A 24,019-nucleotide genomic window follows, 5' to 3' on the forward strand; every position below is an offset into this window, starting at 1 on the left:
AAAGTGGAAGTTTGAAGGACTGTTAAAATCATTTATTAACATTCTCGCAAATTTTTTGAACCACATTGTTGAAAACACTAGTGTTCATGTAGTGGCTGCCATGCACTCCCAGGTGCTTGGTCCACCTACTGGGTGGTAAATTCCTGGAGAGCTGAAGAGGTGAATGATATAACAAAGATGATCTCATTTGTAAAAAAATGCTGTCATCCTCTAAAATACCAGCCAATGTGACAGCACTTTCAGGAAAGTGCTGTTCGGGAGAGTCGGAGTAATTTGTTTCCTTGCTTGTGAGAGGCCGTGTGCGTGTGTGTGTCTCAGATACACACACTTGCACAAGTAAAAGCAGAATATGATTTAAGACAGCAAAGAAAATCTAAAGTGCGATCTCAAAGTGGCTTACAGAACTGCAAGCATTCTCCAGCTTCACAAGAAAATATATTATATTCAAAGCAGATGAATAAATAGTGTGTGTGTGTGTGTGTGTGTGTGTGTGTAGGTATGAGATAGAGGGGCAAAGACTGAAGGTGAACGCGGTAGAGTGAAGATATAATAACAGATATTTCACAGAAGCAGTGGTTACTTTATAGCAAATACGCTTGTTCTCCTATTCTCAGATATGTGTGTGTTTTTCACCTCGTGTCTTTCGCCTTTGTTTTCCGTGAGGAGGATTATAGCATCAGCCAGAGTAGTTGCGGTCGCTTCCACCTGCTCCACCATCACCTGTCTGGAGCTGTAGATGGCCAAAATGTAGCCGGGGAAGTCCTGGCTGGGCCGCCGTGCTGCTCCGCTGGTAGGACTAGAAACTGGGAAAGAGACAGAAATATATCAGACACGATTAAGAACTAGAAAGGCTGGCTGAATGCTGAATAAAAAAATGACAACTGTCCACCTACCGGGTGTGGGTGGACCTCCTGTCCCGCTGACATTCATCTGCCAGTGGTTGAAGGCGCAGCAGACGACAGCGTACTCCCCCGGCTCTAGCATCACATCACAGCCGACAAACTTCTTCACCGCTCGCTTGCTGTGGGCCAACAGGCGGCCCAGGGTCAGTTTGTTGCTGCTGCCGAAGGAGGCACGAAACACCATAATGCACAGGTCCAGCAGGTGACTGTCAGCTGTGTCCGAGCGCCTGAGAGGGGAGGAGGGATTAATGGGTTAATGAAAGCGAGAAAGGGGAAAAGGGAAAGGGAGGGGACTGGCAGGTGTGGTGAGGGAATGTGAGCCGTACCTGCTTCCCTCCTGGAAGAGAGCGAACTCTAATGCCGTCCTCTCCAGCACGGTGAGGGATGTGACTGTGACTGGCCCGCTGGCTTTGCTGGGGAAGCAGCCCTGTAGTCTCACCTCCTGCCAGTCTGAGTGGATCTTACAGATGTCCACTGAATCAAAGTACCTGTGAGAGGACAATGGAGAGAAGGGAGAGTGTTCTTTAGTTTGTGTATGGCATCAGCAGTGAAATCTGTGTGTGTCTGTGTGTTCTTCAGAGACACCAAAAGTTTGACTGGATGGTCTCCCTCCGTCATGAGCCGAGACTATTTGTATGCATCACAGGGAACTCTTTAACACTAGCACAGCCTCTGAGGGTGCTGTTGTACAAACACCATTTACTTGCTAACATATCAGACCTCCATCTTCAAAGACCGAGGCCCCCAGGAGACGTTCTCTTCCTCACTTCCAGCCTGTGTTTTCATTGTTTCATCACTCCCTAACCTCACTCTGACAACTGTGTTACATCTTACTTTTGTCTTCCTGATAATCAGGAGGAAGCGAGAGGAAGAAAGGACAGATACGCTCAAGTTTTTGAGGAAGTTTTGATGGCTAGAAACAAACACATCTGCTGTTGATGAGTGTTTTGTACTATCACACGCTTTTATAGTAATAACCTTTCTGAAATGTTACTAAGAATCAACATCAGTCCTATTTGTCCACTTGATGCATTTGACTCACTGAAAAGTGCTTTCTAATCTTTCTAATCTGGTCAGTGTGGTTTGATCAGAGTTTTTTTCAACAGACTGAACACTTTTTCTTTTTCCACTATAAAACAAGTGTAGGCAGGCACAGGCTGTAGGTTTATCATACAGTACAACGCTGAGAGATGATGTGTCTGTCAGAGAAAACAATAAACAGTCAGAAGACGGATGGGCTCCTCATCTGGGCCAAACATATTTTTCAGGTTTGACTTGTTCAAGAGGACAGCCACACTGGTCCTCCTGGACTTGCTGCAATTTTCACTTTGTTAGACAAGAGGGACATGAATAACAGCCCCACAGACTTCTTATCTTTAGGTGAAGCTACTAACTTTTGTGAGCTTGTCCATCCGTCGGACGCTAAGATACAGCATCAGTTGCTAAGAGAAGTATTTCTGAGCAGCCATGAGATCATGTTGAAGATACAGTATTATTCACACAAAATAGAAATAATAGTAAAATGTTTTCACAGATTTTCTTCAAATTTGATTAGATTTGCACTTTTGAGGTTTTTATTGTTGCTGCTAGTAATATAAATATTGTATCAGTACTGTTTTGGGAATGTCCTGGGCAACAACTCATGATTATAGTTTATATTACTTTCTGTTTTGGTTTTAGTGAAACTGCTAAAGTCAACAGTGTTTGTTGACTTCAAGGTCACCAGCCTAAGAGAGATATGCAGTCACGCATATAAACACACAGAAGGACAGCAACAGAAAGACCACTCAATACTCGACACTGTGTGTGTGACTGAATGACAGGATTAATCTAATATGACAAAACACACTGTGAGGCATGACAAGTCTAAGCCTCTGCCTGCCAAATCCCTTGAAGCCAGAGCAACCCCCCCACCCCAAAAAAAAAAAAAAAATCACAATTTGATAATAACACTGTGGTGTGGGAACAAGTGGATCATGTGCTTGTAAACAAACAATGTGTGAAAAACAACATAGAGTCATTCAGATCAGTGTCAATACCAGATGATCAGTAAAATCCACAGAGGCATGAGATTAATAAGCCATCCATCACTTTTAGCATGTTAGTGGATGATGTGTCCATCACGGCCCAATTAGAGGACATTTCGAAGAGTGATCTCACCTGTTCTCAGTTAACAAAAGCTTTGATATTTGTTGTGCCAAACAGCTGGTGTTGTGTAGATCTTCCCTGGGATAAAACCCCACAGGAAGTCATGCATTTTACATTTCTAACAAGTGGTGTGCCTGGAATAAAAACAAGAAGTGTGGAACAGTAGCTTTAGCAGCCAAATGTTCAAATTTTAAAAAGCAGAAGAGAATCAGTCATCACACTTCTGAACACAGTGACTGACTGTGAAGCCAAAGTGTAGCACAAAAACACCACAGCATGATAGTATGATGAATTATGTTGACTAAATATTCTGGTTTAGTGTCGACTGTGGATGTGGCCATGACTCCTGAGGACCACTAGGGGGCAGAAAGGCTAATTGAGTGTGAGTGAGTGAATATGTAGTCTTAAAAAAAGAGGCAATTTCTATCTACAAATAAGGGATTTTAAAATAAACAACACTTTTTTGTGCGTAAACGTGGTTCTTACTTTATAAAATCAGTGTACTCCATCCAGAAGACCCCCTCACTGCTGCCGTGAGCCATCAGCTCATGGCGCAGGTGCTGCGGCCAGTCTGTCCATTCATCCGACCAGCTGCCATTCCACGAGAAGCGACCCCACGGGTTACGTAGCCGCAACAGCCTGGAGCAGGAAGGGCATGATAGATAGATAGACAGACAGACAGGCAGACAGACAGACAGGGAGAGCCAAAAACAGAATCCAGTTAAAATGACAACAGCTTACAGTCAACGCAGCACCCGTCTCTGCAGCCTCATATTGCTCCTCTTATGGATGATTGCCTCCTTTTTAACAACCCATTTCATTTTACTGCCTCCTCCCTACAGTGAAAAATGTAGGAGGCATAATGGAAACTCGTATTGGAGAGTTCCCACTTTCCCGAAAAAGAAAAAAAAAAATGCAGGTGAAGAGCTGTTTCCAAGCTGCTTTTCATCTCTTCTGTCTCCTAGCAAGAGGACTCCAACTCATTTTAGATCAAGAGCTGTGGCCCAATCTTCCACTCTGATTGCTTTATGGCAGTAAATTAAAGCGCTTGTGTGTGGCTCTTGAGCAAATTACATCTGGGATTTACTGCTACTCTCAACTCCCTCTTACAGGTATGACAGAAGAAGCCTACATTGTGCAGATTTGCAGTGTTACTCTGATCAAAGTGATCAAACTAAACTGGTGTGCACCTGGTCTCTACTGGCATCAAGCCCCTTCCCGATTTACCAATGAATCCTTCAAGGAACACCTTCACAAGCTAAGCATCTGTTTGATCAATTCTTAACTAAGGAAAACTTTCCATCAAAATCTATAATATATTTAATATAACTAAAATCTGAGGCAAGGCAATGTTGTGAATACTTTTTAATGGGTGCAAAATATTTAATATTTTGTACAATGCCAGTGAAACCTATTGTATAATGCATTTGTTTTTGAGCTACAACAGTCATGAATGGGATATGTAGCTGAAGGGAAAGGGAGGAATCGAAGGAGACTTTTTCTGCCTTGAGAAAACTGAAATATGGATGTTATAAGTGGAGTGGCACTTAAACTAAAAGGGTGACTAATGTTTTGTTCAGAAGAATGCAGTGTATACTGTAATGCCGCATGAGGCCAGAATGCCAATCAAACACACACTTTGATTTTTTTATTTTTGTTTTCTTTTGCAATTTCACATTTCCCTTAAAAGTCTACTATGGTGTCACACTAATAGAATAGATGTAAAAAGGGAGCAGATCGGGATGAGATGTAAGTCAGTCAAACACAGTCAAGTCCTCATTTTAGCTCATGTTCACAAACCTGTAACCCTGGACGTCTCGTACGTCCAGGATGGAATAGGCGTGGCGAGGCCGCAGACCCAGAGACTCATAGACAACATCGTCTACCTTCATGTTGCCTCCTCCGCAAGACGCACCCATCAGAAACCTAACAGAGAGGCACAGCACACAGAATTATTATAATAATAATAATAATGATAAATATTATTATTATTTATAATGCACTTTACATTTCCAAAGCAAAACTCAAAGTCGTTCACTACAACATCATTGGAAAACATACCTTATGTGTCCTTACACAAATCTTTTGGAATTGATTCAACTAGCGGCCTTCGCTGCTTTACATAGTTTATTATTTCTTTACTTATTGAATATTTGTCATGATGTTCCAGGATGTTCCCTCTTGATATATTAAATAGTACTGCAGGTTTTCTGACAGATGGACCTGCAGTTTGGACACAGATTATTTGGCTCCTTTGGAGCTCTGCTAGCTGTCTCATGTTGCTTTGAAAGCTCACCTATCAAAGTGCAGATTACAAGACCTCTTTTGTCACTGACATATGCTGAAAATTGGCATTCATCACCATGTCTTTTTCCAGTGAGACGTTTACAATTTATTATGCCATCTATTCACTTCATAGAGTGAGAATATACCAAACTATTATCTATGTATTTCAAAGTCATCAAAGACAATGTTCCTTTTCTCACCCGGCTTCCTTGGAGCTGAGCATCTTGGCCCAGATGAGGTCTGTATCGATGGGTTCCTCTCGGGGGTTGGTGGAGCTGACCTGCAGCATCAGGGAGTCGCAGGGTGCCCCCGTCAGCGTGGCCAGGCCCTCGATGGCGCGCCCTGCCTGCAGGGCAAAGTAGGAGCCATGGAGTTTGGCCAGGGCCTTTTCAATCAGCGCCACCCAAAGCTGCTTCCTCTGGGCCTGGAGTGATGGGAAACAAAAAAAGGAAATAACTGTGTCAACCTAGGCTGAAAGAGGTATGCTTGTAACGGAATGTGTTTTGCTTGATTTGATGTTGTTGGCTCACAAGCGTCTGGCTGGAATGTTGAAAGGTTTTTGAACATGATAGCATGATAAATGAAAAATCTATGTTCTTTATCTTATCATCACCATCATCCACATTATAATATTTCCAGCATTTCTTACATTCACAGCCCTGATGGAGAAGTAGGACACTTTGATCTGGCCTGCCATACAATGCACCATTTTCTTTCTTAAGGTGGATGATGCCAGGTCACAACAATGTTCTGTAGGTAAGGTATTTAGTCTTTCCAGTTTGTTTCTATGGTTTCTTTTGTTTCTCTGCACTCCTTTTTGTTGCATAATACAATACTTAATTTGACCTTTAATTGACTGTAGATGAATTAGACTGCCAGGTACATTCCTCCGCTGTAAGGTCCTTTGAGACAAGCACGATAATGAATGAACTTGAACTTACATTAATAGAATAATAGTACATTGATTTTGCTGCAACTGCTGAACAAGCACAGAAGAACTTAGATTGATGCTTAGTGTTACAGAGAGTGAGTTTATGTGCTCAGTTGCTTCATGTATGGCTGCCTTCAAGGGTCACAATATGGTGCGAATGAGACTATAAAAAGCATGTCAGAGGGGGAACGCTCAGTATCTGTGTCTATTCTCTATCTTCTGTAACCTCTATGAACTGAAAATATATGAGCAGAAGTATATTTCTATTTAAATTCATGTTATGCATTGTGCAGTGTCCATACAACCATACAGTGTTCAGATCTGTGCAGCCTTCCTTTTTCTAGCTTTCAACCCGCCCCCCCCCCAGAATTCCTCCCCTGAATCCTCCGCCTCTTTCTGACCTGGGAGAAGAGGAGGTAGCCGTAGTCGTCACAGGGCAGCATGTCGTCCACCAGCACCGTGGTCCACGTCCCGTCTTTACATAACCGGACCTGGTAGGCTCCCTCTTGGCAGATTGTCCTGGTGATCATCACCCTCTCCACCAGCTCTGGACGCTCCGCCAGCACTGCCAACGCACTCAGGAACCTGGAGAGAGATAAAACTCAATGAATCAGAAAATGAAAAGTCACATCGGCGTGGACAGGACGTGTGAACGAAAGGATGTGACTGAGACTGAACGCGCAGACGATATGAATTAAGCTGTGAAACGAAGGATCAGCTGATCATGATGGACAGGTGGACGGCTGAATGGACACCCACTCCGTCAAAAAGACAGGCAGGTATAAAGAACGCCAACTGAGGGATTCAATCAGAGAGAATAATAAAAGAGCGGACTGACAAGCAGCCATCAAACTATAAATGTGGAATTAAAACATCCTCCGCAAGGTACCTCGAGCAGTTATGAAAGTTTTTTTCTCTTTACATAATTTGCTCTCATTGAAAATCAATCATATTTCATGAGTCAAGCTTTTATGCCTTCTGGTTAACTCCTCATTACTGTTAATTCACCCCGCAGCAAAGACAACCGACTCCCCTCCCCTAATTAGCTTGCAAGAGAAATTAAGTAATCAGAAATCCGGATTCATCGGAAATTCCTCACACAAGAGAGGCTGGGAACACGTGGATACAACTTAAAAAGGACCATATTTCAAGAGTGAACACTGGTTCATCTAAAAATGTTGGAAGATGTTGTATACTAGCGATAAACTGGCTTAAAACGGTAGACATTTAAAGATAATAAGCCTAAATATTAGCCCCCCTCCCTATAAACAACACAGTCAAAAATGACCAAACTCACAAGCTACTTTACTTTTGCAACATACTACAGATTGAATAAACATCCCTTTCTGTTCAGTTTCAGTGTGTCAGAGTGGCAGCTGTTTAAAGACTTTTTGTTTGGGGTTGCTAATGTGTATTATCAAAGTAATATTCCATCTGTTCTGATTGGCAGCCGAGTGAAGCCGATCAGCTTGTTCAGGGCCGCTGATGAAAAACCAATCGGCGAAAAGAATCAAATGAAAATCCAATTAGCCGTGTCATAATGTGACTCTGATATCGGCTTGTGTTGCAGCCACGCTCAAGGATGAGGGTGACTGGCACTTCTTGTGCTGCCATTGGTTCGCTGGCAGGAGCTGGGTTGTTTGCTGGTTTATTAGGACAAGCGTGTGTGTGTGTGTGTGTGTGTGTGTGTGTGTGTGTGTGTGTGTGTGTGTGTGTGTGTATGAGAGAGACAGAGAGAGTGAGAGAGATGCAGTCAAAAAGGGAGAATTTAGGTTACATCCTGTCGAGAGTGAGAGGAATCGACTCTGGGGAGGGTTATTTTTGATAAGCTGTGTGTGCTGGTGATGAAGTGAAACTTGTGTTGGGACAACTATGTGAGTGACTTTTTTTTTTGTGGGTGTGTGTGTAGTGAAGAAGATAGTGAATGACAACACACACACATACACACCCCCCCCCCCCCCCCCACCACCCAAAGGACACACAGAACAAGGGCAGAGAGATAAAGCATGTGTCCTAACCCGCATTTCTGTGAATAATCTTCCTGTCAGGTGTATCTGTACATCTATCCAACTCCACCCTGCTCTTTCATTTGATGTCTGTCTTTTCTCTTTTTTTCACCCTCAAGCCTACCAATCTTTCAGTTTCTCGATTTTTCACTCTTTACTTACTGTTTCACTGCCTCTCTGTCACTGTCTCCTTCTCTCTGTCTTTGGACTACTTTCAGGCTGCAGTGTTGGTCTCAAGTAGACTCACAGAGCTCAAGTGTTTTCTGTTGTCTCTCTTCCTCTGACCTTTAACATAGACTGAACAGATTTCAACATCTCTTTTCACTTTGGGGATCTTTAGCTAGTTTTTGTCTGCCTTGTCTCATAGCAGCAATCAGAGCAATCAGGGTAAAATCTGCTTGTTTTTCCACACAAAAGTACTTTATGTAAATTATCATTTGCCTCTCGCATTGTTCCAAATAACTGATTAGTGTCCTTGTGTTCAGCTCTGATGGCTCACCAGCAGTTTCCCAGCAGGCCTTGCAGGATGTCAGAGGGACGCGGCGTGCGGAAGACGGACCACTTGACGCCCCGGTCTTTGAAGTTGCTGCAGTTGATCTCGTGGGGGCGGAGCCACTTTTTGATTCGCTGCTGGACGCTGTCACCCTCTGGGAAGCCCACAGAGCGAGGTCCCGGGGGGAAACTGTCATCCACGAAGTTCACAGTGTTCTGAACGGAGACCAGAGGGAGACAGCGGAGGGTGGAGAGTGAGAAAGAGAGGTGAGATAGTTAGGCTACTGTGGAAATATTGTCATCATGACTTCGAAATGGGTTAAAAAACAGCCTCAAAATTCATGACTGTTAATAAAAAACAAGACGACAATGATCTGAAAACATAAACATTCAACAGTCATTTTTCAAATCGTACCCAAAGATGATGAGAACAATACATTTAAATTGTGGTCAAACAGCCAAGGCAAGCTCGAAGGACACTTGAAGCTTTCAGGAGTAAATTTTAACCTCTAACCAGCATTTCAGATACGGCATATATCGTAGGTGGGTTATGATTAATACAGGCCACTACAGGCCACCCGATGCGCTCTGGATTCTCGATGGACAAGGACAAACTGCTGCCTCCCAAATTTATTCATGTGGCAGCAGGAAATATTTCCACTGTTAGTGTGGCAGCAGGAGACCAAATGTGGCGCCATACACCAACCAGGATACAGGACAAATATGCAAATCACTTCCAAGCATTTGAGGCGGAAGACTTTCCTGACATGTTCCCCGCAGAGCATCAAGCGTTTAGAATGACACAGTGGCCCCTGAAATGCAGCTGCCTCTTTACTGTACACTGAGCCTGAGACTACAAAGATACATTAACAGATCAAGACACCCAATCTGACACACTATCTGCTCATCTAAAACTCCTTTACAAACCTGAGAGGGCAAACAGACACACACGCATCCCTATCCGGTTTCCTATATGTGGTGTCACGAGTGGACTTGGCCGGTCTCGTTGCGGGGCAGGCAAAGGGATGTGATGTGGGCACCCTGCAGCTGGCTCGCTGTGAAGTGAATTGATTAAAGGCCATAACCCACAATCCAATTCTGTTGCCTCGATGCAGCATTAGCTACAAGACAGAATCGCTTCAACCCTGCCTCGCCAGCGCAGCCAGCCGAGGTCTCCATGTAGCTTACTGATTCTGTAGTTCACTGGCTTATGTACGACCCTTGTGCCGGCTTTTATTGTATGGACTTAGAGGCCGATGTGGATTTACCACAGCGGTGGAGGGGAAAACTTCAGCCCTGGACTTCAAACTAATCTATCTCTGTAGAGACTTGAGAGAAATAAGCGAGACAAGACCTGATCAGTGATCAAGGATTAAGACCTGGGGTTAAAGAGTCAGACTAATTAAGTCCAAATTGCTCTTGCTAGAGCTCAGCTCTGGCTGCAAGGTAGTCACTATAACATCTCTATTATGAAGCAGGTGTTCATACCATGGATGTATTAAAAGGGCCAATATGTAATGTATTTACTGTGCTACCTCATAAAATGACCATGATATCAGAGATTAAGGAAACATGTCAAATCAAAATACTAGCTTCTGTGGCTGTTATACTGCAGTCAGTGTGTTTTCCTTTTCCTTTGAAATTTCAATTAACCTGATTGTAGTGCTGGCACATAATTTTAACACACTACCACGTAATGCAGTGTAAGGAAGTCATAGTCATTTCATGTATTTCTGAGAGATCAGGTTGGCGCTTATTTCGACACCCCAGGTTACCAGGTATCAAACAATGGCACACAACCACAGTGTGCTGCTGCCATGGAGGCAGCCAAACAAACTGGATCAACTGAGATAGATTCTGCCTGACCTAAAAACATGCGTGAGCTTTGAGTCTGCAGAAGAGGTGATGGGAGGAGACAACTCTATCACTCTACTTTTGTAAGCAGCTCACACATATATTCTTATTTGTGTCACCTGTGGGGTTGATGGCTAACTTATGGGATCAGTATTTTTGGTCCACACAAAGTTTTTGGACCCCACACCATGGTGGGCTCTCAGTCTTGGGTTTGCATGAAGATAGAAAAACACATATACACACACACACAGAGTTGAACAGTGATTTCAGGTTTCATATTCTTCCTTTAAGGAATCAAATAAGTATTTGAAGGCTTATCTTTCTATTTGGGAGGTACGGGCTTATTTCTAGACAGGGTTCCCCTTCACTCTCTTTCACCTGCAGGTTAAAATGATCTTTAGTTGATTAAATAAATCAGGAGTGCCTAATGATTTGAACACATGGTACAGTACATCCCAGTGAGCACTCAGAAATTCATTTAACATTTTTTATTTTTGTTCTGAATCATTTGCAAGAGATGTTAAGCAGTCAGGTGGTCTGCTGCTGTGTGCATAAGGAAAATATTGTGCTGCTGTACATGCTGCAATTAGCTTATTCACATCTGGAGTGCACAGGGTGTTCCTATTAGCATAATACCTTTTTTCTTCTCAAGAGCATTTTAAACCATACAGTCATATGAAACTCAGGCACATGCTGCTCCAATCTAAGCAGATGACAGGTGACTGGAATCAAAATGAGAAAGTCAATTCAACCTAAAGGCAGAGTGTGTATATAACATATAATGAAACATGAAGTCTCAACAATTCCTTGCAATGTAAAAAGATATAACATTAGCACCCACAGTGGACCAATATTTAAATTGGAGTATAAGAAGTACAACATTTTCCTGTTGATCAGACTGTGGTGTTGTTATGTCAACCAGCATAAGCCCAGCTGACTGTCCTCATCCATTCAACCTGCTGCTGCTGTCTCTGATTCTGATCATTGGCAAGCACACATGCCCTAGACTGCAGTTCAGTGCTAAGCTAAGAAAACCTGCTGCTTTCCCACCATCTCCCATAATATACATAACTGGCAGACACACAAGGCCTTTTTTTTTAAGGTAGTAAATCTTGTAGCTAGATATTTACATGTTACACAGACCCTATTTATCTCCACAAATGTGCTGACAAGGAAACACAGAGCTGGATTTCACAGTACAACACTTATTAAACCTAAAACAAACGCACCCCAGTACAGCCTGGCACGTACCATACTGTCACACAGGCAATGAAAACCTGTCACTGCAGGCCGTCAGAACTAACAATCCAACATGCAACAACCAGATAAAACCCCTGATAAAGTCTAATGTGTGGGAAAAAAATGACTAGCAAGTGGTTTAAAGAGTGGTGCAAAGAGGGAAAATAAAACGGATCAGAGTCATTCTGTTGCCATGCAGCATCTTTCTGTTTCTTCCTACAGGGTGACATGGAATAGGAACAGAGGAACCCGTTCCAGCCATGCTGGGTTTTACAGTTCACAAGCGGCGCCGATGGCTGTTAGTAGCATTTACTCGTTTGGCACAGTGAGTGAGTGGACACGCTCCGGGGCACTGGCATCACGCACACACCTCTCACTCTCGAAACCAATCAAGGGAAGTAGAAAAGCAAAGAGGCAAGAGACACAAATTGTGCTCAGGTGAGAAGAGATTTTTTTTGTTGTAGCATTTATAACTCCAGCTTCAGTTTTGCTGTTTGTTGACTGCTGCAATCTGAACGAATGTCAACAGTATATTTCATTAGTGACACCATCTGTTATGATCCTAGAGTCTAGAAAGACTACCTGACAAATAGAAACAGTCTAAAACTTTCACAGATTTCATGTGGTTAGATGACCCACACGCCTTGAAACCGGGTAAACCAAATGTTTTTATCAATTTTCACCGCCGTTGTTTTTGGTGCTTGCCAAGTGTTAATACTGTGGCAGAGATTAATTAAGACTAGCATCACTTGCTGACAAATATCACCACCCGTTCATCTCTCTCTCTGACCCCTAAAAACTGTGCTGCTGCAGTTGATGCTGTTAGTGATTACTTTCACTATAGGGAAGCAAATCATTTCTGCTCTGCTCTTCTAGCTCTGCTGCTAAAAATAGGCCAGCCCCATGTTCACCTTAGCACACACACACACACACACACACACACACACACACACACACACACACACACACACACACACACACACACACACACACACACACACACACAGCCATCTAGCCAGCCGCACATTGACTGCTACACAGGAGAATTGAGTGCAGTCGTGTGGAGAGGGTGGGATGGGGGTTGGGGGGGGGGGGGGGGGGGGGGGTATGGTGGAGGGGGGGTATGTGGTGGGTGGCAAGGGAGAAGCATATTTTGAGAAAAAAAACCACAGGATGAGCGTGAAGATAGATTTGATGGAGGGAGATGGGATAAAAAGGAGGTGAAGAGGGGAAAGTACTTTGAAGAGCACAGAGGGGCAGAGCTTGCGAGAGGGAGGCCTAAAATATTTGTAGGAGAAAAGGAACGATGATAAAAGAAAGACAGCTTAAATGTCGATCTGAAAGTAGGAAAAGAGGAGGCGAAGGTGGGGATGAGGGATCTTCGATATCCTTCCTCTTCCTACTGAGCCAACTTCCCTCCCACGCTCCCAGCAGTGAGCCCTGTGACTTTCAAAGAAGCCATTAATAATGCATCCTAAAGCTCACTTCATGCTATTGTAAACATGGCATGATAGGTGCCGTGGTGTTGTAGGTAGCTGGGCTCACCTGAATAAATTGCCTGCAACCAAAATGACCTAAATATGAAAAGCTCTTAACAGTTACAAGGTAGAACATGCTTCCTTGGGTTTCATTGGTCCAATCAGGTTGGTTTTGTTAGCATAAGTGGTAGAGGTTGGTTCATATTAACCCTTTTTGACAATATAATATATATGAAAAGGTTCAGCAAAGTGGTGAGAAAGAAACAGGCTACATAAAGAAAGTCACATGTTAACTATAGTTACTGTAGAAGACGAAATATTGCTGTAAATCAGACCGATCACGACTCATCAATGACAAGCTTGACCTTAAAGTCTTGATGATGTCTGAATAGTTAAAGCTAATGCACTGAAGCGGCTAAAAATGCGTCATTACATTAGGTTGTTATGACAACAGACAAGCCCATAATTACAAAAGCATAAACTCTGTTAAGAAAAAAAACCCCTTAACGATTAACCTTTTGCCATCAAGCATTTAAGTAGCTTAATGAAATGAATGTTTCAGGGTATATGTTGATGAGAAGGGAGCTGCTGTCTGTTTAATAAGTTACACATTTCTCATCTTTTAATTGACTCGGGAACACTCCTTTTAAAAGAGAAATTACACTTAGAATGATCAAAATATTTTTTATCACACACAGACAGGACTGCTATCATAACATACATAACATTTATTTCATTAAGTAGTCTAATATCTCTCAAAATAAGAACTGGGGCTAGAAAATGGAGAAGCTTGCTCAAACTGAGCTATCAACAAAAATAATAAGAAAACATCTAGCCACAGTCTATTCCAAACAAACAATAAAACTGGACTCATTAAAGCCTCCCAGTACTGGAGTTAAGGTCTTGAAACAAAGAGTTTCTGAATTTTGTGAAGTTACTGCTCTGTGACTGAGGGCAGGCTGTAGCTGAATATAAGGAGAGAGAGAGAGAAAGAGAGAGAGAGAGAGAGAGAGACTCTATCTGCAGCTCATTTAGGTAGCCAAGATTCACCCGCTGGTCGTTTAAAACTCAGCTAACGAAGCAAGTGCAAACAGAGGCAATGACAAAGCCTATTAGCATTTCTCTGAAATTAGAGAGATTGAGGGAACGGGAACAATGCCAGAGCCATAACAAAAAGAGGAATTACAATAAGGGAACTGTGCAGTGAAAGTCAATGTGCACCCCATGATGCATTGCATGTTAAAGTCAGCGGACACTGACTTGTGAAAGAAGTCAAAGGAAAACACAACTTGAACAATGTCAGTTGCCTGTGAATGAAAACGAGTCTTTACGTCATCCTTTAAAGATGATGAAATACAACACAAGCAACAAGGTGTTATAAAGTGATATAATTCCAAGTTGCATAAAAGATCTCACCATAGATGACCCCAAGCCCTTATAATCTACTGATGCCATACAGAGTGACTGCTTCCTGATAATCCTGTAACTTTTGAACCATAATGAGTCATTAAAGCTACAACTAATTGTTCTCTTACCTCTCTGCAAAAGCTGACAATGTTCTCCCAAAGCTCCTTGGCCTCACCCTCGTCATTTCGTCGTCGGGCCTCTACATGCATGCTTTCTCTCCTCTTCAGAGGCTTAACCACCTTGCGAAGGGTGAGGTACTGCTGGGGTGTGTGGCACGCTGCACAGTTCTTGGCCTTGAGGTCGTTGAGCAGCGTACATGCTGGGCAGCTCCACTGTCCTATCCTCTCCTGAAGGCTAGATGAGGCGGAGGAGGAACTCGAAGAAGCAATAGCAGAGGAGGAGGAGGAGAAACCTCTGGCCTGTTTGCGTGTTTTATGACCCGAGGAGGATGAAGAAGAGGAAGGTGTACAGGAGCATGTCGTGCCAGGCCCCTGTGGGAGGCCACAGTGGGTACAGCAGCGGGGCAGGGGCACTTGCTGCTCCTGAAAGCCATGCAGCTTAGAGGAACCACAGGCTGAGCACTTGGGTGCACCCGTGGGGTTGCGCAGGGTGCACTTGGAGCAGGCCCACGTGCTAAAGTCTGGACTAGAGGGGCTGGCTGGGGTGAAGCGTACCGTCTCACAGCCCACCAGGTCAATAAGGTCAGTACCAGCCCGCGAAGATCGGCAGGCCTCACACTTGGAAGAGCAACCTGGGTTGGGCAAGGAGCAGCTAGGGCACTTCCAGTTGGGGGTTGCTGAGGAATTAACAGGGAGGTGGGGGGCGTGAGAGTCTTCTTCCTCCAAGATACTGAGGCGCTTACTCGGGTATGAGGGTTCCTGGGGTTGGGCATGTTTAGGCTTGGCTGGTCGCTGTGGGCCAGGCTGGGGTGGCACACTGGCAGTTGAAGGGGAAGTGGGACTGGGAGTGTTGGTGCCTGGGTTTGGCGGGCGCCCTGGAGGGGGCACCTCTCTCCTGCTGCGAGGTACAGGGTTGTTTTGAAGGGAGGAAAAAGAAGAAAAAGGTGACGAGAGGGACTGTGAGGACACGTGGGGGGGTTCTTGAGGATCACATGGAGGTGCTGGGGGAGAGTCATCCGTTAGGTCTATGAGTAGTGGGGGAGCCCCTGCTGTGTGCACAGGAAACCCCAGCACAGGTGTGCGCACCTCTGGCACCACCAGCGCCTCAGGGGGGATTTTAGGCAATGACAGTTTCCTAGGTCCACCACACGCTGAGCATGACAGTGCCACTGGTGTGTTGTGAAGTGTGCAGCGAGGGCAAGCCCAGCCTGAGTGCTGCCCCTCCAGCCCACACACCTCTCCATTGCTCTCTGACCGTCGTAGCACTTCCTCTTTAACTACATGCTGTCCATGAGGTTCTAGTAGCACTGTGGGGGTGACAGTAGGTGTTGGAGGTTCGGTGGGAGCAGGCGGGAGGCCGTTGGCAGTTGCGGCAATGGTAGTGGTAGGGGGTGTGTGAGTGGCAGGAGAGGGTCCGAAGCCACAGACGGAACAGGCTCCGGACCCCTGGGGGTTGTTAAGGGTACAACGGGGGCAGGCCCAGCGGTGCTCCTCAGTGCTGCTTAGCCGCAGGATCTGGTTAAGGTCAGGTTTCTGTCGAGGTGCCTCACAGATGGAACAGCGAGGTGCCGCGCCGGCATTTAAGAAGGTGCAGCGTCCACATGACCACTCACTGCCTCGCACTGCTGCTGCCATGGAACCAGGAGAGTGAGAGTGGCTGTAAAACGGGAAACAGACAGTCAAAACAAAACTCAAGAAACAAATGTGTTCATTATGCATTCTAATATACAGCAGTAAAAGCCTAGCAATAATAGCTACCTGTTAAGTATGCCACTGTTCAATCATTTGAGCTATTTTAGTCGGTAATATTCTGAGTCGTGTTTAATCAAAGTGGTGAAACAAATTGGAGGAAAGGATAAGACAGAAGCAAGATGGGGCTGGAAAGTGTGAAACAAAAAAAAGTAAAGCAGCCAGGGAATGAATACATGCTTCTAGTCAAGGATGATAATCTAAAAAGGAAGAGGGAACTGCAAAAACATCTGCAAGAGGAGGAGAGACAGACAGAATGAGAAAAGAAAAATAGAGTGTGAGAGGGAAAGATTAGCTGGTGCAGGGGAAAAATCAAATCTCCCTCCTGGGGGCACTGAGGGCAGTAAATCCATATACAATGGCCACATGATTAGAGCCAGGAAGACAGCACATACAGAGGAGGAGCCAAAGGGGGGTAAGATGGCAGAGGAGACTGCTATTCCCCAAGAATACTGAGAGAAGCGCTTTTAGAGCCCTCCTGACTGACACTTATTAAAACAGAAAAAAACGCACGGGGTCTCTTCCACTTCATATTAACACCTCTCTCCTCTGTTACTTGGTGAATGTTAATGCGGGCTAGACGGGTGCAACTTAAGGTCACGTCAATCCCGTGCCCAAATGAATTCTGAATGCAGGAGACTATTAATTCTGGCAGCACACATGACGTTAGCGTATTTTAAAGTTGTTCACAGGTCTGGATTTAAAGGAATTGTATTAACCCAAACTATCAACACCAACAGTGCGGAAAGTACAGAGAGGGGAGATGTGAATGGGAACAAGGGAAACAAATCAATTCTTGACCATTTTGACTCAGAGGGACAGGCAGCGATCCATCCATCCAGTCAGGGTACTTAGCTGAACAACAAACGAATATAACCTAAAGCGATGTGTTGTTTTTGGATTGACTTGTACATACAGTTCATTTTGTGTGCCAGCAGTTCAATCAATTTCACTTATTGATAGCTGGTGTATTAGGGGGTATTCGGGGGTGTGGAGAGGGGCAGCACAGTTGGATACCTTGGGGGAGGGAGGAGGGGGGGGGGTGAGGGATGGACACGGTCGCTGTCTTGACAAACCCATAAATGTCACTGTCACTCAAGCTGCTCATGTGTGAACAGCAACACAGGGAAGGTAATGTGGGAATTGCAGGGTAGTGGAGGGTAAGGTGCTAAGAGCGAAGAGACTGCACTGCTCTTCACATTGATCCCAGTGGCAAAGATGTTGCCCTCAAAGTGACCGCAAAGATTATGAATTTGGTTACATTTGGTATTTTTTGCTTTTTTGATTAGATTGCAATGATTACAGCTTTATGAGGGAGCATCCGTTTGTGACTGTCCTGGTGGAAACAGCCTATTACCCAGCCCTTTACAATGAAAAACATAGTCTCATTATCTTTTTAGTTTTCATTAGAACATGGAGAAGAACATGTCCATGTGATATTTTTATACCACTGACAGAATGTAGAGGAGACTTATAAGTATGACTGCTGGCTGACCAGCTTAGGCCCCGCTCTTCCCCACTGCAGGACCTTCTGTCCTGGCAAGCTAATTGTCCTTAGTTCAACTCCATTAAACCTTTTCAAACCAGGCGAATCTTCAGAACCCAGGGGAACCTCTTACATCCAACCTCTCTCTTCCAGCACACTGTCCTCTCCTCTTGTCAGCTCTCCTCCCTAAGGTGGGAAGGAGAATGACAGTGGGGAGGGATACTAATGTGTCTCTTCGGGTGTCTTCATGTGTGTAGGTCCTTGCCGCTGGCTATGTGTGTGCTTGTGTGTGTGCACGCAGGGATGTAGCTATATTTATTTGCAGATATAGCATAGTTGCTTGTTTTATTTTATTTTATTGTCTATCTGCATTTGTGCCTTGGGTTTGTGTGCATCCTCACCCCCCAGGACAGAAAAAGTATGGAAGTAGTAGTCCCAGTGCTTTATGTCGGGAGCCATTAGCACTGTATTCATGCTCCTGCAGCACTCCAACATAAACCAGCCCCCCTGAGTGAGGAGGAAACTCAGCCTTCCAATGGTAACAATAAGAGAAAAAAAATAGGAAAACTCTTTTGTTAAGACACACAAACTCTGAGAAATATCACTTTGAAATATTTCATGACTTCAAAACATTACACAGAGGGGCTATGACGGAGAAATGATTTTAGGATACAACTTCCCCAGCTTGTAAATTATTTGCCTAAATCTAAAGTAAGTTCAGAAAAATATTCTATCTATCCTCAAATAACCCATGCTGCATCCTCAGCCTGCAACACATACTCCACCCCCTCTGCAGTTTAGTTAAATGTGGTCGAATTAAGTGGCTGCCCCATGCTAGCATTGATGACACATGTTCACACCATGCTTAGCTCTCCAAAGGCCTGCCTATCTGAAGGCCGCGACAGTGATGACGACGACGACGACAACAAGTGTCGACACCTCATGTTTGATGACAGGCTCTTCCCTGTGGCCATTTTCATAACTGTCAGGCCTCTTTCATCTTCAGCGAGGGAGCAAAGTCATGGTGTCAGCCACATGAAGAGTTTGTCAAAGCAATTGATTTGGTTCTCGCTGGAGCACAGGGATCGCAGATTCATTATCTTTCTGTCTGCGGCAGCCGTCGCAGGAACTCCACATCAAAATAATCAGCCTCTCAAGTAATGTTTTATTATCTAGCTTATTATCTCATTATTATCTGTTATAAGCATTGCACCTATCATATGTAAGTAAGGCATGATTAACGACAACGGCCTCAATCCCAGCCCTCAATTAAAAGGATGCACTGTGAATGCATTGTTAGTGCACATGCGCAAACACCTTTTTTACAGTACATGCCTGCAGCAGACGATGAACCGCTGTACCCTGTGATCCCTGGACCCGACTTAAAAGGATGCTTTCCGTGTACACGCTCCACAGGAGTGTTTGCAAACACACACACGGACACACAGACGCACACACACACCTTTTGTCCTTGGCCCTGTGTTCAGTGGAGCTGCTCTAAAAGTGCCCACTTCAGCTCCTCAGTGTCGCAGACCTGGGCGGTTAGCCAATAGCTTACAGTGGAGAGAAAGAGGGAGAGTGAGAGAGAGAGAGAGAAACCTCACCTCTAGAAAACCCATCTTTGTGCAATGAGGTCCTCAATGCAGCCTGCTGCCCATAAAGTCCTGGTTTAAATTCACTTAAGTAAGAGACCCCTGACCAATTTTCCAACGCTTCAGTGAGTAAAAGACAGTCACAGAGCACTTCAGTAGACTATTACTGAGAGTGTGAGCTCTAAAACTCAAATCACTAACATTGGTGGTGTAAAAAAAAATCTAATTATTAACTGAAACGTAAGCAAGATAGCCATCAGTCTTCAGAGTAGAGACAAATACAATCCCTGATATGAGATGAGTCACGTTACATTGTAAGAAGTGCTAAGGCTGGAGTATTTCTACAAAAGCCATGCACATAGTGTGTCTGCCACCTATGGCTGGCTGCTTGGATTCACTCCACATACTCAACCCTGTCGCGAGATCAAGTGAGCCGAGTCTCGCCAGCTTCTCCCTGCCTCACTGTGGGACATTTGGCCTTTGTGCGACAGTCATTAGCGCTGCCTTTTCCAGGGTTGGCGTTGATCCCAGAGACCGAGGGGAAAGTGAGATACCCTCCTTGACCACGAGGGGCAGAGTTCATTCATTCAACACAGAGACAAGCAGCAAAACCCAAACCGAAATGTCATCAGATTAGCAGTAGGCATGGTTCTTAACACATGGCTGTAGATTCCAATGTTAAGTCATTTACCTTTCATTCAATCTACTTCACTGTCTCATCTAAAAAAAAGAAAAAAAAAAAAAAGAAAAAAGGTGATTAATAAACAAAGAACTCCAAAAGTACAATGCAACGGACTAATGGACCTTATCCTAACCCTAACCCTGCACATCTGACTGAACTGAAATATAAAAAAGGAGTCAGTCAGCATTTTTAGAGATATTATGTAACAGCCTGTCAGTCAGTGTCACACATTTTCATGACACTTCATTTTGCGAATAGCTGAAAAAAAATGTAGCAACACAGCGTTTCTCTCAAGCTTTGACTGTAAACACTAGTAGCAACATGAAATGACTGGATTTTCACATTGTGTTTACTCATACACTTGTTGCCTGTTGGATAGATAAACAGAATTAAATTACACTTCCACGCTTATTTTCTTATCTTCTGCTGTGTACATGCCACGTGTATCTGAGCACGACATACCAAATTAACTCCCTGCTATGAGAACATACTGAAAAAAAAAACACAGACAAAAGAAGTGACTCAAAGTGTAATGTGTGGCCTTTACAAATTACAGTTGGAGTGTGTAGCTTGTACTGTACACGCCAAGACCAACCACATGGAAAAAGGTGACTAAAAGTATTTTCCAAGTACATTCAGCTCAATGACTCAGAAGCGGGCTGCATGTAAGGAAGTGACTTTGCCTGTGTGCTGTGCTTCTAGTTAATAATGTAGTCCAATCCATACAGAACAGGGCCAAGCCTGCCAGTAGACCTTTTTATATCTACTTGACAGGGAATTATATGACAACTGCTTACGGATATTGTACTCTCACACACCCAGATGACAGAATACTGTAAGAAACCATTAAAAACAACAAAAAAAGAAAAACAAATAATTAAAGTCCTCACACAATACTGTGTTGCATTTAAATTTAAGAAACATTGCCAGTTAGCACAAAGCAGCGCTGATATGAGTGGCTAATTAGTTCAGATTATCAGCTAATCAGTTTTTATTTAGGCAACTGGCTATAGCTTCTATGCTACTTTTCAGATAATTAGCGATTTAATATCTGGGGTTTCCTGGACTGCAAGTGGAAGCTATTTTAAGACCCTCATATTGGGTCAATTAAACCTCATAAATTATCAACAGAGTAATCAATAAGAGAAATAATGTGAACCACACTATGCCGCCTTCATTCTGTTTCAATTTTCATCCCATAATCCCTGCTAGCCTCAGTGTTGCCTTTACATTGTTTTATGAGCGTGGGCCCAAATTAATTAGTGGATGGATGTTTGCTAGAGAAGACTGACTGGTTGTGATTCATTTCCTTCCCACAACCACACCTACAGTGGAGACTACTTTACATGTTGAACGTGTCGGTACATTTCCATTGCTCCCCTTTAGATTTGACTTGTGCTGTATCTCTCAGATGTTACTATTATGTTTTATAAATGCACTTTTCCCACACGAATGGACGGTTTCATCTCAGCTCATATTAAACATGTTCATCTGAATCTGTTGATGTATTTTATTTTTTTACTTGTCGCATACAACAATCATCTCTTTTAATGTGAACACTTGTCTAAATTATCTGAACTTCTCCATAATCAGCTTTGTGATATCAGCTGTCTATGATTATTATAAGGCAGTGTGAGATTGGATATCTCAAGCTATCTTGACTGTGTTGAACTCACACTGCGAGACAGGCTCCAGACGTACTATTTCTAACACAAACAAACTTAAATAAAGTGAGTCACCCTCTTGGTAAATATTTACAGGCACAGTTCGGTGTAAACACAGGCAGAGAGCCATAGTTACTTCAGTAGTTTATAAAATCTTTATGGTAAGGAGTTATTGTGCATTTGATGATGGGAATGTTTAATCGCAGCAACCCTACAAGCGATGGGGATACAGGAAGTGATTTTCCCCAACTACCAGCTGCAAGGGCATTACCTTGAGGTTTCAAAGCACTGGCATTACTGCTTGTGCCTTTTTGTGTTTTTCTTCCACTCTTAACAATCTTGTCGCACAGAATGATGATGCCAGCTGAGCAGTGATTGTTGTTGAACAGAGCACAGCTTGTTATTAAAAAATGAGACTTATCAGAGGCCAATATGCCCTTGGATAAGACAAGCTGTATAAAAAGGATAATGAATGTTGAAGCATTCTGCTGCATCTGAACACACCCAGAAAACTCTACTGACAGGGGATTAGATCAGCACTTTCACAAATTCTTTACTGCACTTGAGAAAAGCAACCGAGAATTAATTTTACCCCCTTTAGTAATGAATGCAGCCTAGTTGCAGCAGTTTTTATGTGCAAAAAAAAGAGTTTTGTTTATCATTATTATTATTTATTAATTTGTTTCGTGGGATTTTTCTTGATCAGAGGAAGCTTTTCACCCCTAGCAAGCATTGCTTCTTGTCCATCAGAGGGGCTGATGAATTAAGGTCTCTAGGATTAACTTTAAGAGCCTCCTTACCTGCCAGGTGATGTGTTGTGGCATGAATATGAGTCATTACTCAACTCTGAAACACTGACTGCTACTTATCAGAGGAGAGTTTTTAGATTCCAGATTTAAGTGACAGATTAAAGACTTTCCACTCAGACACACGGCGTCTGGTGACGTGAGACGGGGGAATGGTGACAATGAAGCTTTAGTCACAGGGGAAAACACAACAAGATAATTGGGAAAGCTTTGATGAGATGACTTTGAGCAGGACACTTTTTAATGAAGAGAAGGACCTTTCAGCATAGAGTATGAAGACCGAATAGGTTTAGAAAATGTTACGTGTTGGTCGTGGAACAAAGACTGAAAAAAACTGAACTGAAAATGAACAAAAGGTCTTTTGAATCTGTTCCCTGAGGCCAATACATTCCACTAATAAACACCACTGAGTCTATATACTAAGAGCATTTAAAAAAACAAAAAACTCAACAAACATTCCCTTCTTATGAGAAAGAGCTTAGGGTGTGATGCTGTAGAAACAAGGATGGCGTTGTTTAAATGTTAAGTGTCAGGGAAATGCCATGCTCTCTGCTTTTTATGACAGCTCATTGCTATTGTTGCCATTTTTACGTAAGCCTGACCCAGAAGATCAAACCTCATGATCTTTTAACCTCATAACCCAGAACCATTATAAAAATAAGATATGAACAAAAAAACTTGGAGAGACGGAAGACGCAAAAAATATACATAAAAATACTGGTCATGAAAGAGAAATAACAGTAGATTCTGACCTCTAGCTCTGCCCTCAGTGAATATTTCAAGACCAGTTCTCATTTTTGACGAGTGAATCTGTCAGCGGTGGAGACAGCTTCAGACATTTGAATCTTTAAACAGAGGAAACTGTCTGACTGGGTTTCAGCAGACATTAGTGGCACGGAGCAAAGCGAGTGCAGGCAGGAAGCTGGCAGGAAGTGCCAGGATCTGGGGAGGAAGAAGGGGAAGAGATGGCAGGGATACAGTGTTGATCCAGAGTTGCTGCGGGCAAGCAAACCTGGAGGGTAGCAGCACTGCTGACATAGCGCTGCTTTCAGCAAGACGGGAACTTCTCAAACAGGCGCCACGAAGTAGAGTTTCACTCACTGTTACCACAACACAAATGTATCCCTTAAAGGCAGACTATTAAAAACCACTTGCCAGGAGGTTGCTCACTGGCCTCT

General features: G+C 43.6%; 1 protein-coding gene across 2 annotated transcripts in view; it reads right to left on the reverse strand.

Moving 5' to 3' along the window:
* capn15 (calpain 15) overlaps window positions 1-24,019 on the reverse strand; it is a 38,074-nt gene that overhangs the window by 5,470 nt on the left and 8,585 nt on the right. For both annotated transcript variants that reach the window (XM_053341552.1, XM_053341551.1), the window contains exons 2-10: window positions 14,872-16,519; window positions 8,773-8,981; window positions 6,669-6,852; window positions 5,537-5,760; window positions 4,851-4,976; window positions 3,537-3,689; window positions 1,229-1,390; window positions 894-1,129; window positions 634-803 (exon numbers count right to left, since the gene is read on the reverse strand). In XM_053341552.1, the coding sequence (XP_053197527.1) occupies window positions 634-803; window positions 894-1,129; window positions 1,229-1,390; window positions 3,537-3,689; window positions 4,851-4,976; window positions 5,537-5,760; window positions 6,669-6,852; window positions 8,773-8,981; window positions 14,872-16,497 (3,090 nt within the window). In that variant the 5' untranslated portion in view covers window positions 16,498-16,519. The remainder of the gene's footprint in view (window positions 1-633; window positions 804-893; window positions 1,130-1,228; window positions 1,391-3,536; window positions 3,690-4,850; window positions 4,977-5,536; window positions 5,761-6,668; window positions 6,853-8,772; window positions 8,982-14,871; window positions 16,520-24,019) is intronic.

Source organism: Scomber japonicus, chromosome 20 (assembly GCF_027409825.1).
Source record: "Scomber japonicus isolate fScoJap1 chromosome 20, fScoJap1.pri, whole genome shotgun sequence".
NCBI lineage: Eukaryota > Metazoa > Chordata > Actinopteri > Scombriformes > Scombridae > Scomber > Scomber japonicus.